Genomic DNA, 19,934 nt, shown 5'->3' on the forward strand with positions numbered 1-19,934 from the left:
TGCCATCTGCAGCTGCTACCACAGCAGCCAAGGGCTTTAGCTCCCGAGTACCTCCCTTCCTTTGGAACTTGGGGGCCCTCTACTCCCCACTTGCACACCACACACCTTTGCTGAGGATTGTGGGGACCCTCACTCAGTTTGCAGCACGTTGTAGCCATCCCTGTCCTCTCAATACCTCCCTTGAAACTCAGCTTGTGAGCTCCTTTGGAGCAGCGTGGCCCACCTGCAACACTGCAACGGAAGAGACACAGCTGACAGTGAAACAGCAGCTTAGATCTGACGGCCGGAAAGCTCTGTCAAAAGGGACCTCCCTCTTCACACCGTAGAGGCTCTAGGAGCCGCCAGGGTTTCGGAACCAGTGCTGGGGCCAAAAGGACTGCACAGCTGTTTTCCTTCCTGGGGAGGGTTCTGGCTCGAGTGGGAATGGCTCAAGTCTCCTAAGGTTCTGAAAGCCCACTGTGTGCAGATTCACGGTACACAGAGAGCAGAAGGTGGAGTCCTGTCCTGGAGGTGGTCACAGCTCACGGATGAGCCAGGCAGGCAGGCAGGCAGGGCATGAGAACACCTGAGCTGCCTTCATGAGTGAATGGTGTGGGGGCAGAGGAAGAGAAGCCGGTCTGCTCCCTCGTGTGGTGCCCAGGGCAGGTTGTCCCCAGAGGAATCCCTTACGACAGTGAGGACTATCACGGCTGTTTCCCAAGGGGTTCTGTCAGTGCGTGTCTTCCCCGGAGCGGTCAGGCCGTCTCTAAAATACACTGGCCATGGGCATTGCCTCTCCTTGGAACTTCCCATCTGTTTCTCTTTTTTATGGAACAGTGAATTTCTAGAGGGGTTCTGGGCCACAAGGATGTTGGGTCATTTTCTAGCCTTCTGTCATGAAGAACGCTTTCCTGGGCGTTGGGGTGGTTTGTTGTTCCAGCTCCCTTTCTTGGCTTCTTTTGGGAGCTGGTGCAACAAGAGGAGCTCAGCCTCTGCCTTCTGGCTGAGATGGCACCCTTCAAACAGCAATGCCTGCCTGGAGATAATGATGGCATTTGCCAAAAGGGCTTCGTTTGGCACATGGTATCTTGAAAGGACGTACAACGTCCTTTCAGCTATCAAAGGCTAGTTCAAAGGACATAAACATGAGAACTCTCCAGTGGAGTCTTACAGTAGGTGGAGCGTCCGAAAAAAACTCCTTCAGTCATTTCACTGAGAGTCATTGATTGGGGACACCAAGAATATAGGAAGGAATGCAGAAGGAAAAGATGAAACTGTGTTCAGGATCGGGCGGAGGGATGAACAGGGCGTGCTTGCCTTGAATCCAGGCTTTGTTGGGGGGTGGGGCATAAAGATGGAACGGGTCTGAAACTACAAAGTGGTGATGGTAACACAGTATCACCAGAGTTACACAACAGTGTTCCCAAATTGCAACAATGATGAAAAAGTTTACTAATCCCAACTTAACCAACAAAAATACAGGAAACCACGCAAAAAAGAAAACATCACCAGAAAGGTGGAAACAAACCAAATGCAAAGCAGTTCGGGGGAAAGGAACTCCATGTCCCCTGGGGGCAGACCGAGTTGACGGCGTCCACGGTGAGCAGACAGGGATGGAGGCTGCAGAGCCGACCGCTCCCCTGGACGTGGTGTTTCCGGCAAGGGCTCTGGGTCTCTGTCCAGAGCGGGGGCTCGTTCTCCCTGCAGGGGTGGGTGAGTCATCGTGGGCGTCTGGGTGTTGCGCGGGAGCCAGGGCAGGCTCTCCCTGCCGAGGCGGTGACTCCTCCTCTGCCTCGGGTTCTCCTGCCAAAGGCCGAGCAGGTAGAGGTGCACGTGGAGGTGGAGGTTCTGGCTGAGGGGGTGGGACATCAGTGCCTGGGGCTGGGGGTCCTGCAGGCACGGAGATCCGATCTGCCCGGTGTGCTGGCCAGTACCCAGCTGGCCTGGTGTCTCTGCGAGGGCAAGTCTCGGTTCTCCATCTGCCCTCGGTGGATCCCTGGGTCCTGCACCTGGAGCCACCACCTCTGTAGGGACAGGTCTGGGAAGTGGAGCCTGGTTCCAGTTGGAGGCCAGTGCTAGAGCTGTGGGAGAAGCATTGTTTGCCCGCAGGCCAGCCTTGGCATGTGCGTATCCCGGGACAGAAAGCTTCCAAGAGATTCCCAAAGAATACCCAGGGTCGGATGTCTTTTGGGACTGAAGTGTGCAAGATGGGGGGCGGGGGGTGTGAGGCCAGCGCTTGCTGCAGGCCCAGCAGCAGCTTTCGGGGACTCGTCCCTGTGTAGCTCAGCACCCCCTCCGCACACACTCCCGTACACCAGCCCCAGCGTCCTCACCTCTGTGCTCTGGCGTGCTGGGCTCCAGGTCCTCCTGCTGCCTCAGAGGCCGGGGTTCTCGGGACTCTGGGTCGGAGCCGGGTGTGCTGAGCTCCGTGGCAGCCTCAGACTGGGCCGCCGGGTGTATCCTGGGCGGTGTCTCGGCAGCAGGCCTTCCCCGCCTCCGCTTCGCCCCCGGTGGGGCTGATGCCTCCGTGGGCACGCTCACCTGGAGCCTGCACTGGGCCTCACGGGCGGGGGGGTGGTGCTCCGACCCCTCCCTCCGGGAGCTGGATGGGGTGTCCCCGTCCTCGGCCTCATCACGTGGGAAGCTCTGCAACGACAGTGACCGTCAGCCAGCCATGCTGGGAGTTTTCCGAGCTGGGCCTGGCCAGTGGAGCCGCTGCTTCGGCCTGCTCGAACTTCTCTGCCCAGAAGGGTCAGAGACGTGTGTCTGCTCAGATCCCCACCCGGGAGGAAAGAGACCCACCTGAGGGTGTGAGGTCAGCCTGGGCGGCCGGCCCTGCCCGCACTCTCCCCATCCCGCCCAGCATGCTCTCCCCTGGGGTGTGGACACAACTTGTCCGCAGGCTTCTGACCCCACATCCACCTGGGCTTCCTTGAGGGAGACACACCCCGAGAAACCCGCATCCACACACACAGGCAAAGGACCCGGTGTTTCCGGGTGGCATGGGAGAGGTGGCCTGGCCCGGCCTGGGGCTCCCCGTGTTACCTTTCTGTTTCTCCGGGCAAAGGGCCAGAGGCGTCTCGGGGGTGCCCTGAGCCAACGTCGACAGGGTGCCCACGCACACTGCCTGTGAGCTCTCCTGAGGCCCCGGCCTCTGGGCAGGGGCAAACAGCAGAACATCTCGGCAGCAAGTGATCTGGCTGGGGGCTCCTCTCCGCTCTCGAGGCCTGGATACCCGGGTTGCGGGTTCTGTTGGGTTCTGTTGCCGGCAGGTGACATCATTTCCTGGGGTTCGTGCTGAGGTCCCTTCCCCAAAACTTCCCAAGCGAATCCCTGGGTTTCTGACTGCTCGACCACCACCCTTAAGCCATGTGCAGGCACAGTGACACCCACCCAGCCCAGCCGACAGCCCTGGGGAGGCCTGGGTGCAGCCAGGGCCTGAGCTCCGAGGGCCCCGCTGCTCTCAGACCAGGCTCCTTCTTCTCATAAGTGGTGTGGCCCTGGACAAGCATATGCCCCTCAGGGTTTCCCCAGTCTCTCCATCTGCAGAGTGGCGGTCATTCTCCCATCTGCTTCCTAGGTCTGTCGGCCTACGAGCAGCTCCATGCCTTTCCACCTGGGGCCGATATCACGTGGAGCGTGTGCGCTGAGACTTCAGAAAGAAAGATTCCTTCCTGGGCTGACACAGCACAGAATGGGGCAGAACGAGGCCTGGATGTGCCGTGGTACCCAGGAAAAGGCACTCCCCCTCCTGACTGTTTTGAGACCCCGCATCCAAGTTGGAGGACCGAAAGGAAGACTCGAAGGTCTCCCTCTCTTATAGAAAAGAGTGGCCAACTTTCTGGTCCTCTGTTTCCATTGAGATTCTGTTCAAGTGTCCCAGCTCGGCTTCTGCGGGTGGCTGAGCTTCTAATGGCTCCCTGCGTTCTTGTCTTTTCCTCTCCAAACCTTCCGTCCTTTTCCCCCTTCTGGGGTGGATGGGCGCTGTCATTGCTTCTACCTTCGAGACAGATTGATGAAAAGTCTGGACCATCGACTCCTTTCCTCTCTTTGGTTCCGTGTCTCTCTCTGGCTGTGTCCCTCTCTTTTCCTTTCTCAATTCAGTCTGTGTCTTCCTCTTTCTCTCTCGTGTGTGGACGGATGGATGCTAGGAATGCACATGTATATGATTAGATGAGGGTTATGTTTTAGGGATAGGTTAGAGGGAGAGAAAGGCTTTAGGTCGGAGTTGGTCATGGGGGAAGGGTCAAGGGTGGTGGTGGTGTTTCTTGGAATCTGAGTGCTGTGCATTCTTCGTCTCTTTCCATATGAACCCCTTCTCAGATACACCACTTGCAAGGAGTCTCTCGTGTTCCGTTTCCTCTCTTTTGCATTTGTGAATGCTTGCTTAGCTTCTCTGTTGTGAAGAGGTTCCATTGGATGGAAACCCATTGGTGTACTTCGTGTACCTCTTTCCCTTACTTGAAGAGACCCATTTCTACCTCCGCCCAGCAAATGGCAAGGAGACTCTGATGTTAAGGAGCCTTTGACCTACGCTTCTTTCTAGCTATCTCATGACATCAGCCTTTAGGGTGAGGTTTTCCCCGATATTGAGGTGGTCTGAGATCAAAACCAATAGCGTTCTTCAGATGTAGCTGTCTGGTTTTCCCATGGACATGTATTGAAGAGGCTTTCTTGTTCCCATTTGGATATTCTCCCCTTCTGTGTCAGAGATGAGTTGAGCATGGATGCTGGGGTCTGTGTCTGGACCCTCAACTTTATTCCATCGATCTGGATCTGTGTGTGTTGTTGTATTCCCAATAGCATACTGTCCGGCTCCTGCTGCTGCTGCTGCGGCTAAGTCACTTCAGTCGTGTCTGACTCTGCGCGACCCCATGGCCTGCAGCCTACCAGGCTCCTCCGTCCAGGGCATTTTCCAGGCAAGAGTACTGGAGTGGGTCGCCATTGCCTTCTCCGATACTCTCCTGAGGATCCTAGTTTGGTCGTCTAATTTCCTTTCACACAACCTTGGATGTCCGTATCGGGGCTTTTTCGTCGGATTGTATTGACAATTTAGGCTCTTTTCTGTTTCCGTACCCCTTTTGCAATTCTTGGTTGGGTGCGAAAATGCATTGGCATTTTGGGAGGAATAGCATCGAAGCTGTGGATTGCCTTGTGGGGCTGGGATATCATTTTCCAAATAGGAATTCTTTCAAGCCCTGAGCACAGCTTCTCTTTCCAGGGATTGGTGTGGGCTTGATCTTCCTTCTTCCATCTCTCGCCGTTTTGTGAGAACAGGTCCTTCCTTCCCTTCTGGGTTAGATGGACCCGTGGGGATCACTTCAGTGAATGGCATTGTCAGTGGGGGTGATAATTCCCTTCTCATTGGAAGACTTTGCTGTGAGTATTAGAAATGCAAGTGATTTCTCTTCCCCTTCCTCCCTGTCCATCTCTCAGAGCCACCGGGAAACAGAGGCCTCACCCAGGGTCACACAGGCCTGAGGAGGTACAACTAGACTGTTGATTCTTCAGGCCCTCAGTGCTGGACATCATCCGGGATACTCTGTGTGTGTCTTCCTCAGTCTGGTGTCCCTTCAGACCTTTCCCTAGTTTTCACAGGCTTGTTGTGTTGGTGTTCTTTGTCTGTTTGGAGACACATCCTTGATAAGCTTTGTGTTTCCACTCATTCGTCTCGCGATGTGTGACCTGTCTTTTGCTTTTGTACTGAGGTCTTTCCCACAGTAGATATCTTTGATTTTGCAAAGTCCACTGTATTCTCCTGGTTTTTTTTGTGGACTGCCTTTTAGTTTTGTGTGTGAAGACTCAAAGCACGTGTCCGGTTTCGGCTCATTGTTCCTCTAGATTTGTGACAAGTTTTCATGGAGTGTTTGTCTAGGGATAACTGGAAGTGAACTCGGTGTAAGGTGTCAAGTCTCCATCTTCATTCATGTCATCCCCTGCAGTTTCCAATACCCTGTTCCTGAGTGGTATTGGAGACCTTGAGGGAAGTTTGCTTGCATTGGAGTTTGCGTTTCCACCTTGATTAACTTCACACTGTTCTGCCCTCAGGGACACTGTCAAGGGGGAGTGAGGAGCAGCCTGCACTTCCAGCAGTGACCACACGGTGGGGCGAGTGCTGCTCTCCCCTCTGGGAGCCCCAGGCCACAGGCATCCCAGTGAGGAGCCAGCTCTGTGCTCAGCTGAAAGGAGTTAGTCTCTCAGGAGCCTCTGAGCCCTTCCGTTTGGATCACCCAGGGTGGGCATTTACTGTGACAGAAAAAATTGCCCTGAATTCCATGGACGGAAGAGCCTGGCTGTGTAGAGATCGTGAGTTGCCGTGAATCAGACACAACTGAGGACACAAAAATTCAATAGATTAAAACACTTTTTGGGTGTGGGGGGGAGTAAAAGGGGGTGATGTGGGTTTTTTTGTCTTATAAAATAGCCAAGGGAAATCTAGTTTAAACCTAAATTCACATATATGGGATAGGTATAGCTCTCCGTCACCCTATTAAAAAAACTACTAAACTTTTTTGAAAGTTTATTTTGTAGCTTCCTTGAGCACTTCATTGTGAAGCTTTTTTTTTTTTTTTTTCTGTGACTTTGGCCTCATTAAAAAGTACGGTTTGCCTTTACTGGATAATTTTGTTCATTGGTTTCTTAGGGAATCTTGGTAATATTTGAGTTTCCTGGGGAGTATGGTCACATGACCTGGCCCTGGCCAATCGGTGCCTTCCACCTCCTTGGCCACTGTGATTGGCTCCGGACTGGGGCAGTGCCCAATCGGGGCCCAGGGCCGGGCCTCACGTTAGAAGCCAGGGGAAGAGGAGCTCTCGTCCTGCTGGGGTAGGGGAAGGGGTGGGGCCGGGGGAGGTCAGGCTCCATAAGTGGGAGGGGCGTGAGGTCCGCCTGCGGCAGTTGGTGACCTTCCTGCTCCCCTCAGGGCAGAGCCGCCGGCGTGAGAATGAGGGCGCTGCTGAGCCCAGGGACTGGGATGGCCTGTTGCTGCTGTGGTCCCAGAGCTCCACCCGAGACCTGAGGGAAGCCGTCTGCCCGTGAGTCCTCTCCCGCTTGTCTGTCAGCTTGTTTGAAACATGCTGGGTTTTCTGCCCAGCTGGCTAAGGGGAGTCCCTGGAAACGCAAGGGTGTGGGTTTTGGCAGACTTCAGGGAAGACATGCCAGATGAGCCTGGGAGACTCCAGCTTAATCTGGATTCAGGAGATATCTCCTCGGGCCAGCTAGTAATTGTAGGATAAGCCTAATGAGTCTTCACAGGATGAAGAGAGTAACGTGCCAAGGTAGCAATCGATGTCCTCATTCGAGAGGTTGAAGCTGGTGCTCAGAGAAGCGGGGAACTTGGCCAGAACAAGCAGGTGTGCACCCAGACAGAACCCCCAGATCCGGCCATTGGAGCTCAGGGAGGCCACTGGTGTGGCTTGTCCCTGTGGCAGGGGCCGAGGCATGCAGCCCACCCTGATTCCTGCGGGGGCCTGACTTGGGAAGTGCCATCTGGTAGCTTTGAGACTCACCAAACCAAATTGCACTGGAGAGAGGAAGGACACCTTCCTTCATCCACCCCCCACCCCCGCCGGATTCCCACATACCCTGACCCCTTTCTCTGGATTTCGGAGCCATTTCCAGAGTCCCGCTCATATGACCTCATTCGAAGTGCACTGTGGACGAGCTGCCATCTGCAGCTGCTACCACAGCAGCCAAGGGCTTTAGCTCCCGAGTACCTCCCTTCCTTTGGAACTTGGGGGCCCTCTACTCCCCACTTGCACACCACACACCTTTGCTGAGGATTGTGGGGACCCTCACTCAGTTTGCAGCACGTTGTAGCCATCCCTGTCCTCTCAATACCTCCCTTGAAACTCAGCTTGTGAGCTCCTTTGGAGCAGCGTGGCCCACCTGCAACACTGCAACGGAAGAGACACAGCTGACAGTGAAACAGCAGCTTAGATCTGACGGCCGGAAAGCTCTGTCAAAAGGGACCTCCCTCTTCACACCGTAGAGGCTCTAGGAGCCGCCAGGGTTTCGGAACCAGTGCTGGGGCCAAAAGGACTCCACAGCTGTTTTCCTTCCTGGGGAGGGTTCTGGCTCGAGTGGGAATGGCTCAAGTCTCCTAAGGTTCTGAAAGCCCACTGTGTGCAGATTCACGGTACACAGAGAGCAGAAGGTGGAGTCCTGTCCTGGAGGTGGTCACAGCTCACGGATGAGCCAGGCAGGCAGGCAGGCAGGGCATGAGAACACCTGAGCTGCCTTCATGAGTGAATGGTGTGGGGGCAGAGGAAGAGAAGCCGGTCTGCTCCCTCGTGTGGTGCCCAGGGCAGGTTGTCCCCAGAGGAATCCCTTACGACAGTGAGGACTATCACGGCTGTTTCCCAAGGGGTTCTGTCAGTGCGTGTCTTCCCCGGAGCGGTCAGGCCGTCTCTAAAATACACTGGCCATGGGCATTGCCTCTCCTTGGAACTTCCCATCTGTTTCTCTTTTTTATGGAACAGTGAATTTCTAGAGGGGTTCTGGGCCACAAGGATGTTGGGTCATTTTCTAGCCTTCTGTCATGAAGAACGCTTTCCTGGGCGTTGGGGTGGTTTGTTGTTCCAGCTCCCTTTCTTGGCTTCTTTTGGGAGCTGGTGCAACAAGAGGAGCTCAGCCTCTGCCTTCTGGCTGAGATGGCACCCTTCAAACAGCAATGCCTGCCTGGAGATAATGATGGCATTTGCCAAAAGGGCTTCGTTTGGCACATGGTATCTTGAAAGGACGTACAACGTCCTTTCAGCTATCAAAGGCTAGTTCAAAGGACATAAACATGAGAACTCTCCAGTGGAGTCTTACAGTAGGTGGAGCGTCCGAAAAAAACTCCTTCAGTCATTTCACTGAGAGTCATTGATTGGGGACACCAAGAATATAGGAAGGAATGCAGAAGGAAAAGATGAAACTGTGTTCAGGATCGGGCGGAGGGATGAACAGGGCGTGCTTGCCTTGAATCCAGGCTTTGTTGGGGGGTGGGGCATAAAGATGGAACGGGTCTGAAACTACAAAGTGGTGATGGTAACACAGTATCACCAGAGTTACACAACAGTGTTCCCAAATTGCAACAATGATGAAAAAGTTTACTAATCCCAACTTAACCAACAAAAATACAGGAAACCACGCAAAAAAGAAAACATCACCAGAAAGGTGGAAACAAACCAAATGCAAAGCAGTTCGGGGGAAAGGAACTCCATGTCCCCTGGGGGCAGACCGAGTTGACGGCGTCCACGGTGAGCAGACAGGGATGGAGGCTGCAGAGCCGACCGCTCCCCTGGACGTGGTGTTTCCGGCAAGGGCTCTGGGTCTCTGTCCAGAGCGGGGGCTCGTTCTCCCTGCAGGGGTGGGTGAGTCATCGTGGGCGTCTGGGTGTTGCGCGGGAGCCAGGGCAGGCTCTCCCTGCCGAGGCGGTGACTCCTCCTCTGCCTCGGGTTCTCCTGCCAAAGGCCGAGCAGGTAGAGGTGCACGTGGAGGTGGAGGTTCTGGCTGAGGGGGTGGGACATCAGTGCCTGGGGCTGGGGGTCCTGCAGGCACGGAGATCCGATCTGCCCGGTGTGCTGGCCAGTACCCAGCTGGCCTGGTGTCTCTGCGAGGGCAAGTCTCGGTTCTCCATCTGCCCTCGGTGGATCCCTGGGTCCTGCACCTGGAGCCACCACCTCTGTAGGGACAGGTCTGGGAAGTGGAGCCTGGTTCCAGTTGGAGGCCAGTGCTAGAGCTGTGGGAGAAGCATCGTTTGCCCGCAGGCCAGCCTTGGCATGTGCGTATCCCGGGACAGAAAGCTTCCAAGAGATTCCCAAAGAATACCCAGGGTCGGATGTCTTTTGGGACTGAAGTGTGCAAGATGGGGGGCGGGGGGTGTGAGGCCAGCGCTTGCTGCAGGCCCAGCAGCAGCTTTCGGGGACTCGTCCCTGTGTAGCTCAGCACCCCCTCCGCACACACTCCCGTACACCAGCCCCAGCGTCCTCACCTCTGTGCTCTGGCGTGCTGGGCTCCAGGTCCTCCTGCTGCCTCAGAGGCCGGGGTTCTCGGGACTCTGGGTCGGAGCCGGGTGTGCTGAGCTCCGTGGCAGCCTCAGACTGGGCCGCCGGGTGTATCCTGGGCGGTGTCTCGGCAGCAGGCCTTCCCCGCCTCCGCTTCGCCCCCGGTGGGGCTGATGCCTCCGTGGGCACGCTCACCTGGAGCCTGCACTGGGCCTCACGGGCGGGGGGGTGGTGCTCCGACCCCTCCCTCCGGGAGCTGGATGGGGTGTCCCCGTCCTCGGCCTCATCACGTGGGAAGCTCTGCAACGACAGTGACCGTCAGCCAGCCATGCTGGGAGTTTTCCGAGCTGGGCCTGGCCAGTGGAGCCGCTGCTTCGGCCTGCTCGAACTTCTCTGCCCAGAAGGGTCAGAGACGTGTGTCTGCTCAGATCCCCACCCGGGAGGAAAGAGACCCACCTGAGGGTGTGAGGTCAGCCTGGGCGGCCGGCCCTGCCCGCACTCTCCCCATCCCGCCCAGCATGCTCTCCCCTGGGGTGTGGACACAACTTGTCCGCAGGCTTCTGACCCCACATCCACCTGGGCTTCCTTGAGGGAGACACACCCCGAGAAACCCGCATCCACACACACAGGCAAAGGACCCGGTGTTTCCGGGTGGCATGGGAGAGGTGGCCTGGCCCGGCCTGGGGCTCCCCGTGTTACCTTTCTGTTTCTCCGGGCAAAGGGCCAGAGGCGTCTCGGGGGTGCCCTGAGCCAACGTCGACAGGGTGCCCACGCACACTGCCTGTGAGCTCTCCTGAGGCCCCGGCCTCTGGGCAGGGGCAAACAGCAGAACATCTCGGCAGCAAGTGATCTGGCTGGGGGCTCCTCTCCGCTCTCGAGGCCTGGATACCCGGGTTGCGGGTTCTGTTGGGTTCTGTTGCCGGCAGGTGACATCATTTCCTGGGGTTCGTGCTGAGGTCCCTTCCCCAAAACTTCCCAAGGGAATCCCTGGGTTTCTGACTGCTCGACCACCACCCTTAAGCCATGTGCAGGCACAGTGACACCCACCCAGCCCAGCCGACAGCCCTGGGGAGGCCTGGGTGCAGCCAGGGCCTGAGCTCCGAGGGCCCCGCTGCTCTCAGACCAGGCTCCTTCTTCTCATAAGTGGTGTGGCCCTGGACAAGCATATGCCCCTCAGGGTTTCCCCAGTCTCTCCATCTGCAGAGTGGCGGTCATTCTCCCATCTGCTTCCTAGGTCTGTCGGCCTACGAGCAGCTCCATGCCTTTCCACCTGGGGCCGATATCACGTGGAGCGTGTGCGCTGAGACTTCAGAAAGAAAGATTCCTTCCTGGGCTGACACAGCACAGAATGGGGCAGAACGAGGCCTGGATGTGCCGTGGTACCCAGGAAAAGGCACTCCCCCTCCTGACTGTTTTGAGACCCCGCATCCAAGTTGGAGGACCGAAAGGAAGACTCGAAGGTCTCCCTCTCTTATAGAAAAGAGTGGCCAACTTTCTGGTCCTCTGTTTCCATTGAGATTCTGTTCAAGTGTCCCAGCTCGGCTTCTGCGGGTGGCTGAGCTTCTAATGGCTCCCTGCGTTCTTGTCTTTTCCTCTCCAAACCTTCCGTCCTTTTCCCCCTTCTGGGGTGGATGGGCGCTGTCATTGCTTCTACCTTCGAGACAGATTGATGAAAAGTCTGGACCATCGACTCCTTTCCTCTCTTTGGTTCCGTGTCTCTCTCTGGCTGTGTCCCTCTCTTTTCCTTTCTCAATTCAGTCTGTGTCTTCCTCTTTCTCTCTCGTGTGTGGACGGATGGATGCTAGGAATGCACATGTATATGATTAGATGAGGGTTATGTTTTAGGGATAGGTTAGAGGGAGAGAAAGGCTTTAGGTCGGAGTTGGTCATGGGGGAAGGGTCAAGGGTGGTGGTGGTGTTTCTTGGAATCTGAGTGCTGTGCATTCTTCGTCTCTTTCCATATGAACCCCTTCTCAGATACACCACTTGCAAGGAGTCTCTCGTGTTCCGTTTCCTCTCTTTTGCATTTGTGAATGCTTGCTTAGCTTCTCTGTTGTGAAGAGGTTCCATTGGATGGAAACCCATTGGTGTACTTCGTGTACCTCTTTCCCTTACTTGAAGAGACCCATTTCTACCTCCGCCCAGCAAATGGCAAGGAGACTCTGATGTTAAGGAGCCTTTGACCTACGCTTCTTTCTAGCTATCTCATGACATCAGCCTTTAGGGTGAGGTTTTCCCCGATATTGAGGTGGTCTGAGATCAAAACCAATAGCGTTCTTCAGATGTAGCTGTCTGGTTTTCCCATGGACATGTATTGAAGAGGCTTTCTTGTTCCCATTTGGATATTCTCCCCTTCTGTGTCAGAGATGAGTTGAGCATGGATGCTGGGGTCTGTGTCTGGACCCTCAACTTTATTCCATCGATCTGGATCTGTGTGTGTTGTTGTATTCCCAATAGCATACTGTCCGGCTCCTGCTGCTGCTGCTGCGGCTAAGTCACTTCAGTCGTGTCTGACTCTGCGCGACCCCATGGCCTGCAGCCTACCAGGCTCCTCCGTCCAGGGCATTTTCCAGGCAAGAGTACTGGAGTGGGTCGCCATTGCCTTCTCCGATACTCTCCTGAGGATCCTAGTTTGGTCGTCTAATTTCCTTTCACACAACCTTGGATGTCCGTATCGGGGCTTTTTCGTCGGATTGTATTGACAATTTAGGCTCTTTTCTGTTTCCGTACCCCTTTTGCAATTCTTGGTTGGGTGCGAAAATGCATTGGCATTTTGGGAGGAATAGCATCGAAGCTGTGGATTGCCTTGTGGGGCTGGGATATCATTTTCCAAATAGGAATTCTTTCAAGCCCTGAGCACAGCTTCTCTTTCCAGGGATTGGTGTGGGCTTGATCTTCCTTCTTCCATCTCTCGCCGTTTTGTGAGAACAGGTCCTTCCTTCCCTTCTGGGTTAGATGGACCCGTGGGGATCACTTCAGTGAATGGCATTGTCAGTGGGGGTGATAATTCCCTTCTCATTGGAAGACTTTGCTGTGAGTATTAGAAATGCAAGTGATTTCTCTTCCCCTTCCTCCCTGTCCATCTCTCAGAGCCACCGGGAAACAGAGGCCTCACCCAGGGTCACACAGGCCTGAGGAGGTACAACTAGACTGTTGATTCTTCAGGCCCTCAGTGCTGGACATCATCCGGGATACTCTGTGTGTGTCTTCCTCAGTCTGGTGTCCCTTCAGACCTTTCCCTAGTTTTCACAGGCTTGTTGTGTTGGTGTTCTTTGTCTGTTTGGAGACACATCCTTGATAAGCTTTGTGTTTCCACTCATTCGTCTCGCGATGTATGACCTGTCTTTTGCTTTTGTACTGAGGTCTTTCCCACAGTAGATATCTTTGATTTTGCAAAGTCCACTGTATTCTCCTGGTTTTTTTTGTGGACTGCCTTTTAGTTTTGTGTGTGAAGACTCAAAGCACGTGTCCGGTTTCGGCTCATTGTTCCTCTAGATTTGTGACAAGTTTTCATGGAGTGTTTGTCTAGGGATAACTGGAAGTGAACTCGGTGTAAGGTGTCAAGTCTCCATCTTCATTCATGTCATCCCCTGCAGTTTCCAATACCCTGTTCCTGAGTGGTATTGGAGACCTTGAGGGAAGTTTGCTTGCATTGGAGTTTGCGTTTCCACCTTGATTAACTTCACACTGTTCTGCCCTCAGGGACACTGTCAAGGGGGAGTGAGGAGCAGCCTGCACTTCCAGCAGTGACCACACGGTGGGGCGAGTGCTGCTCTCCCCTCTGGGAGCCCCAGGCCACAGGCATCCCAGTGAGGAGCCAGCTCTGTGCTCAGCTGAAAGGAGTTAGTCTCTCAGGAGCCTCTGAGCCCTTCCGTTTGGATCACCCAGGGTGGGCATTTACTGTGACAGAAAAAATTGCCCTGAATTCCATGGACGGAAGAGCCTGGCTGTGTAGAGATCGTGAGTTGCCGTGAATCAGACACAACTGAGGACACAAAAATTCAATAGATTAAAACACTTTTTGGGTGTGGGGGGGAGTAAAAGGGGGTGATGTGGGTTTTTTTGTCTTATAAAATAGCCAAGGGAAATCTAGTTTAAACCTAAATTCACATATATGGGATAGGTATAGCTCTCCGTCACCCTATTAAAAAAACTACTAAACTTTTTTGAAAGTTTATTTTGTAGCTTCCTTGAGCACTTCATTGTGAAGCTTTTTTTTTTTTTTTTCTGTGACTTTGGCCTCATTAAAAAGTACGGTTTGCCTTTACTGGATAATTTTGTTCATTGGTTTCTTAGGGAATCTTGGTAATATTTGAGTTTCCTGGGGAGTATGGTCACATGACCTGGCCCTGGCCAATCGGTGCCTTCCACCTCCTTGGCCACTGTGATTGGCTCCGGACTGGGGCAGTGCCCAATCGGGGCCCAGGGCCGGGCCTCACGTTAGAAGCCAGGGGAAGAGGAGCTCTCGTCCTGCTGGGGTAGGGGAAGGGGTGGGGCCGGGGGAGGTCAGGCTCCATAAGTGGGAGGGGCGTGAGGTCCGCCTGCGGCAGTTGGTGACCTTCCTGCTCCCCTCAGGGCAGAGCCGCCGGCGTGAGAATGAGGGCGCTGCTGAGCCCAGGGACTGGGATGGCCTGTTGCTGCTGTGGTCCCAGAGCTCCACCCGAGACCTGAGGGAAGCCGTCTGCCCGTGAGTCCTCTCCCGCTTGTCTGTCAGCTTGTTTGAAACATGCTGGGTTTTCTGCCCAGCTGGCTAAGGGGAGTCCCTGGAAACGCAAGGGTGTGGGTTTTGGCAGACTTCAGGGAAGACATGCCAGATGAGCCTGGGAGACTCCAGCTTAATCTGGATTCAGGAGATATCTCCTCGGGCCAGCTAGTAATTGTAGGATAAGCCTAATGAGTCTTCACAGGATGAAGAGAGTAACGTGCCAAGGTAGCAATCGATGTCCTCATTCGAGAGGTTGAAGCTGGTGCTCAGAGAAGCGGGGAACTTGGCCAGAACAAGCAGGTGTGCACCCAGACAGAACCCCCAGATCCGGCCATTGGAGCTCAGGGAGGCCACTGGTGTGGCTTGTCCCTGTGGCAGGGGCCGAGGCATGCAGCCCACCCTGATTCCTGCGGGGGCCTGACTTGGGAAGTGCCATCTGGTAGCTTTGAGACTCACCAAACCAAATTGCACTGGAGAGAGGAAGGACACCTTCCTTCATCCACCCCCCACCCCCGCCGGATTCCCACATACCCTGACCCCTTTCTCTGGATTTCGGAGCCATTTCCAGAGTCCCGCTCATATGACCTCATTCGAAGTGCACTGTGGACGAGCTGCCATCTGCAGCTGCTACCACAGCAGCCAAGGGCTTTAGCTCCCGAGTACCTCCCTTCCTTTGGAACTTGGGGGCCCTCTACTCCCCACTTGCACACCACACACCTTTGCTGAGGATTGTGGGGACCCTCACTCAGTTTGCAGCACGTTGTAGCCATCCCTGTCCTCTCAATACCTCCCTTGAAACTCAGCTTGTGAGCTCCTTTGGAGCAGCGTGGCCCACCTGCAACACTGCAACGGAAGAGACACAGCTGACAGTGAAACAGCAGCTTAGATCTGACGGCCGGAAAGCTCTGTCAAAAGGGACCTCCCTCTTCACACCGTAGAGGCTCTAGGAGCCGCCAGGGTTTCGGAACCAGTGCTGGGGCCAAAAGGACTCCACAGCTGTTTTCCTTCCTGGGGAGGGTTCTGGCTCGAGTGGGAATGGCTCAAGTCTCCTAAGGTTCTGAAAGCCCACTGTGTGCAGATTCACGGTACACAGAGAGCAGAAGGTGGAGTCCTGTCCTGGAGGTGGTCACAGCTCACGGATGAGCCAGGCAGGCAGGCAGGCAGGGCATGAGAACACCTGAGCTGCCTTCATGAGTGAATGGTGTGGGGGCAGAGGAAGAGAAGCCGGTCTGCTCCCTCGTGTGGTGCCCAGGGCAGGTTGTCCCCAGAGGAATCCCTTACGACAGTGAGGACTATCACGGCTGTTTCCCAAGGGGTTCTGTCAGTGCGTGTCTTCCCCGGAGCGGTCAGGCCGTCTCTAAAATACACTGGCCATGGGCATTGCCTCTCCTTGGAACTTCCCATCTGTTTCTCTTTTTTATGGAACAGTGAATTTCTAGAGGGGTTCTGGGCCACAAGGATGTTGGGTCATTTTCTAGCCTTCTGTCATGAAGAACGCTTTCCTGGGCGTTGGGGTGGTTTGTTGTTCCAGCTCCCTTTCTTGGCTTCTTTTGGGAGCTGGTGCAACAAGAGGAGCTCAGCCTCTGCCTTCTGGCTGAGATGGCACCCTTCAAACAGCAATGCCTGCCTGGAGATAATGATGGCATTTGCCAAAAGGGCTTCGTTTGGCACATGGTATCTTGAAAGGACGTACAACGTCCTTTCGGCTATCAAAGGCTAGTTCAAAGGACATAAACATGAGAACTCTCCAGTGGAGTCTTACAGTAGGTGGAGCGTCCGAAAAAAACTCCTTCAGTCATTTCACTGAGAGTCATTGATTGGGGACACCAAGAATATAGGAAGGAATGCAGAAGGAAAAGATGAAACTGTGTTCAGGATCGGGCGGAGGGATGAACAGGGCGTGCTTGCCTTGAATCCAGGCTTTGTTGGGGGGTGGGGCATAAAGATGGAACGGGTCTGAAACTACAAAGTGGTGATGGTAACACAGTATCACCAGAGTTACACAACAGTGTTCCCAAATTGCAACAATGATGAAAAAGTTTACTAATCCCAACTTAACCAACAAAAATACAGGAAACCACGCAAAAAAGAAAACATCACCAGAAAGGTGGAAACAAACCAAATGCAAAGCAGTTCGGGGGAAAGGAACTCCATGTCCCCTGGGGGCAGACCGAGTTGACGGCGTCCACGGTGAGCAGACAGGGGTGGAGGCTGCAGAGCCGACCGCTCCCCTGGACGTGGTGTTTCCGGCAAGGGCTCTGGGTCTCTGTCCAGAGCGGGGGCTCGTTCTCCCTGCAGGGGTGGGTGAGTCATCGTGGGCGTCTGGGTGTTGCGCGGGAGCCAGGGCAGGCTCTCCCTGCCGAGGCGGTGACTCCTCCTCTGCCTCGGGTTCTCCTGCCAAAGGCCGAGCAGGTAGAGGTGCACGTGGAGGTGGAGGTTCTGGCTGAGGGGGTGGGACATCAGTGCCTGGGGCTGGGGGTCCTGCAGGCACGGAGATCCGATCTGCCCGGTGTGCTGGCCAGTACCCAGCTGGCCTGGTGTCTCTGCGAGGGCAAGTCTCGGTTCTCCATCTGCCCTCGGTGGATCCCTGGGTCCTGCACCTGGAGCCACCACCTCTGTAGGGACAGGTCTGGGAAGTGGAGCCTGGTTCCAGTTGGAGGCCAGTGCTAGAGCTGTGGGAGAAGCATCGTTTGCCCGCAGGCCAGCCTTGGCATGTGCGTATCCCGGGACAGAAAGCTTCCAAGAGATTCCCAAAGAATACCCAGGGTCGGATGTCTTTTGGGACTGAAGTGTGCAAGATGGGGGGCGGGGGGTGTGAGGCCAGCGCTTGCTGCAGGCCCAGCAGCAGCTTTCGGGGACTCGTCCCTGTGTAGCTCAGCACCCCCTCCGCACACACTCCCGTACACCAGCCCCAGCGTCCTCACCTCTGTGCTCTGGCGTGCTGGGCTCCAGGTCCTCCTGCTGCCTCAGAGGCCGGGGTTCTCGGGACTCTGGGTCAGAGCCGGGTGTGCTGAGCTCCGTGGCAGCCTCAGACTGGGCCGCCGGGTGTATCCTGGGCGGTGTCTCGGCAGCAGGCCTTCCCCGCCTCCGCTTCGCCCCCGGTGGGGCTGATGCCTCCGTGGGCACGCTCACCTGGAGCCTGCACTGGGCCTCACGGGCGGGGGGGTGGTGCTCCGACCCCTCCCTCCGGGAGCTGGATGGGGTGTCCCCGTCCTCGGCCTCATCACGTGGGAAGCTCTGCAACGACAGTGACCGTCAGCCAGCCATGCTGGGAGTTTTCCGAGCTGGGCCTGGCCAGTGGAGCCGCTGCTTCGGCCTGCTCGAACTTCTCTGCCCAGAAGGGTCAGAGACGTGTGTCTGCTCAGATCCCCACCCGGGAGGAAAGAGACCCACCTGAGGGTGTGAGGTCAGCCTGGGCGGCCGGCCCTGCCCGCACTCTCCCCATCCCGCCCAGCATGCTCTCCCCTGGGGTGTGGACACAACTTGTCCGCAGGCTTCTGACCCCACATCCACCTGGGCTTCCTTGAGGGAGACACACCCCGAGAAACCCGCATCCACACACACAGGCAAAGGACCCGGTGTTTCCGGGTGGCATGGGAGAGGTGGCCTGGCCCGGCCTGGGGCTCCCCGTGTTACCTTTCTGTTTCTCCGGGCAAAGGGCCAGAGGCGTCTCGGGGGTGCCCTGAGCCAACGTCGACAGGGTGCCCACGCACACTGCCTGTGAGCTCTCCTGAGGCCCCGGCCTCTGGGCAGGGGCAAACAGCAGAACATCTCGGCAGCAAGTGATCTGGCTGGGGGCTCCTCTCCGCTCTCGAGGCCTGGATACCCGGGTTGCGGGTTCTGTTGGGTTCTGTTGCCGGCAGGTGACATCATTTCCTGGGGTTCGTGCTGAGGTCCCTTCCCCAAAACTTCCCAAGGGAATCCCTGGGTTTCTGACTGCTCGACCACCACCCTTAAGCCATGTGCAGGCACAGTGACACCCACCCAGCCCAGCCGACAGCCCTGGGGAGGCCTGGGTGCAGCCAGGGCCTGAGCTCCGAGGGCCCCGCTGCTCTCAGACCAGGCTCCTTCTTCTCATAAGTGGTGTGGCCCTGGACAAGCATATGCCCCTCAGGGTTTCCCCAGTCTCTCCATCTGCAGAGTGGCGGTCATTCTCCCATCTGCTTCCTAGGTCTGTCGGCCTACGAGCAGCTCCATGCCTTTCCACCTGGGGCCGATATCACGTGGAGCGTGTGCGCTGAGACTTCAGAAAGAAAGATTCCTTCCTGGGCTGACACAGCACAGAATGGGGCAGAACGAGGCCTGGATGTGCCGTGGTACCCAGGAAAAGGCACTCCCCCTCCTGACTGTTTTGAGACCCCGCATCCAAGTTGGAGGACCGAAAGGAAGACTCGAAGGTCTCCCTCTCTTATAGAAAAGAGTGGCCAACTTTCTGGTCCTCTGTTTCCATTGAGATTCTGTTCAAGTGTCCCAGCTCGGCTTCTGCGGGTGGCTGAGCTTCTAATGGCTCCCTGCGTTCTTGTCTTTTCCTCTCCAAACCTTCCGTCCTTTTCCCCCTTCTAGGGTGGATGGGCGCTGTCATTGCTTCTACCTTCGAGACAGATTGATGAAAAGTCTGGACCATCGACTCCTTTCCTCTCTTTGGTTCCGTGTCTCTCTCTGGCTGTGTCCCTCTCTTTTCCTTTCTCAATTCAGTCTGTGTCTTCCTCTTTCTCTCTCGTGTGTGGACGGATGGATGCTAGGAATGCACATGTATATGATTAGATGAGGGTTATGTTTTAGGGATAGGTTAGAGGGAGAGAAAGGCTTTAGGTCGGAGTTGGTCATGGGGGAAGGGTCAAGGGTGGTGGTGGTGTTTCTTGGAATCTGAGTGCTGTGCATTCTTCGTCTCTTTCCATATGAACCCCTTCTCAGATACACCACTTGCAAGGAGTCTCTCGTGTTCCGTTTCCTCTCTTTTGCATTTGTGAATGCTTGCTTAGCTTCTCTGTTGTGAAGAGGTTCCATTGGATGGAAACCCATTGGTGTACTTCGTGTACCTCTTTCCCTTACTTGAAGAGACCCATTTCTACCTCCGCCCAGCAAATGGCAAGGAGACTCTGATGTTAAGGAGCCTTTGACCTACGCTTCTTTCTAGCTATCTCATGACATCAGCCTTTAGGGTGAGGTTTTCCCCGATATTGAGGTGGTCTGAGATCAAAACCAATAGCGTTCTTCAGATGTAGCTGTCTGGTTTTCCCATGGACATGTATTGAAGAGGC

The 19,934-nt window shown here is 55.5% G+C and overlaps 3 protein-coding genes across 3 annotated transcripts; all 3 read right to left on the bottom strand.

Annotated features, from left to right (window-relative positions):
• Positions 1 to 1,407: 1,407 nt before the first annotated feature.
• LOC145517221 (uncharacterized) lies at positions 1,408 to 3,217 on the bottom strand. The gene is made up of 3 exons (XM_081519490.1): positions 3,025 to 3,217; positions 2,313 to 2,625; positions 1,408 to 2,060 (listed from the first exon to the last, which is right to left on the bottom strand). Exons 1-3 carry the CDS (start codon positions 3,157 to 3,159, stop codon positions 1,432 to 1,434), a joined length of 1,077 nt encoding a protein of 358 aa, XP_081375616.1. The 5' UTR covers positions 3,160 to 3,217; the 3' UTR covers positions 1,408 to 1,431.
• A 5,833-nt stretch (positions 3,218 to 9,050) lies between these two features.
• Positions 9,051 to 10,938, bottom strand: LOC145517159 (uncharacterized). The gene is made up of 3 exons (XM_081519421.1): positions 10,668 to 10,938; positions 9,956 to 10,268; positions 9,051 to 9,703 (listed from the first exon to the last, which is right to left on the bottom strand). The coding sequence occupies exons 1-3, from the start codon at positions 10,902 to 10,904 to the stop codon at positions 9,075 to 9,077; spliced, it is 1,179 nt and encodes a 392-aa protein (XP_081375547.1). The 5' UTR covers positions 10,905 to 10,938; the 3' UTR covers positions 9,051 to 9,074.
• A 5,746-nt stretch (positions 10,939 to 16,684) lies between these two features.
• Positions 16,685 to 18,487, bottom strand: LOC145517309 (uncharacterized). The gene is made up of 3 exons (XM_081519587.1): positions 18,310 to 18,487; positions 17,598 to 17,910; positions 16,685 to 17,345 (listed from the first exon to the last, which is right to left on the bottom strand). Exons 1-3 carry the CDS (start codon positions 18,442 to 18,444, stop codon positions 16,717 to 16,719), a joined length of 1,077 nt encoding a protein of 358 aa, XP_081375713.1. The 5' UTR covers positions 18,445 to 18,487; the 3' UTR covers positions 16,685 to 16,716.
• Between the last annotated feature and the right edge of the window lie 1,447 nt (positions 18,488 to 19,934).

Source organism: Giraffa tippelskirchi, chromosome 8 (assembly GCF_054371585.1).
Source record: "Giraffa tippelskirchi isolate mGirTip1 chromosome 8, T2T-mGirTip1v1.2.pri, whole genome shotgun sequence".
Lineage (NCBI taxonomy): Eukaryota > Metazoa > Chordata > Mammalia > Artiodactyla > Giraffidae > Giraffa > Giraffa tippelskirchi.

Bases quoted from the DNA above. Each gene is read 5' to 3' on its own strand.
- LOC145517221 (XM_081519490.1), bottom strand. From the start codon at position 3,159: ATGTTCTGCTGTTTGCCCCTGCCCAGAGGCCGGGGCCTCAGGAGAGCT. The intron at 2,626-3,024 runs GTAACACGGGGA...CTGTCGTTGCAG, and splicing joins TTGCCCGGAGAAACAGAAAG to AGCTTCCCACGTGATGAGGC. The intron at 2,061-2,312 runs GTGAGGACGCTG...CTTCTCCCACAG, and splicing joins CAGCACGCCAGAGCACAGAG to CTCTAGCACTGGCCTCCAAC.
- LOC145517159 (XM_081519421.1), bottom strand. From the start codon at position 10,904: ATGATGTCACCTGCCGGCAACAGAACCCAACAGAACCCGCAACCCGGG. The intron at 10,269-10,667 runs GTAACACGGGGA...CTGTCGTTGCAG, and splicing joins TTGCCCGGAGAAACAGAAAG to AGCTTCCCACGTGATGAGGC. The intron at 9,704-9,955 runs GTGAGGACGCTG...CTTCTCCCACAG, and splicing joins CAGCACGCCAGAGCACAGAG to CTCTAGCACTGGCCTCCAAC.
- LOC145517309 (XM_081519587.1), bottom strand. From the start codon at position 18,444: ATGTTCTGCTGTTTGCCCCTGCCCAGAGGCCGGGGCCTCAGGAGAGCT. The intron at 17,911-18,309 runs GTAACACGGGGA...CTGTCGTTGCAG, and splicing joins TTGCCCGGAGAAACAGAAAG to AGCTTCCCACGTGATGAGGC. The intron at 17,346-17,597 runs GTGAGGACGCTG...CTTCTCCCACAG, and splicing joins CAGCACGCCAGAGCACAGAG to CTCTAGCACTGGCCTCCAAC.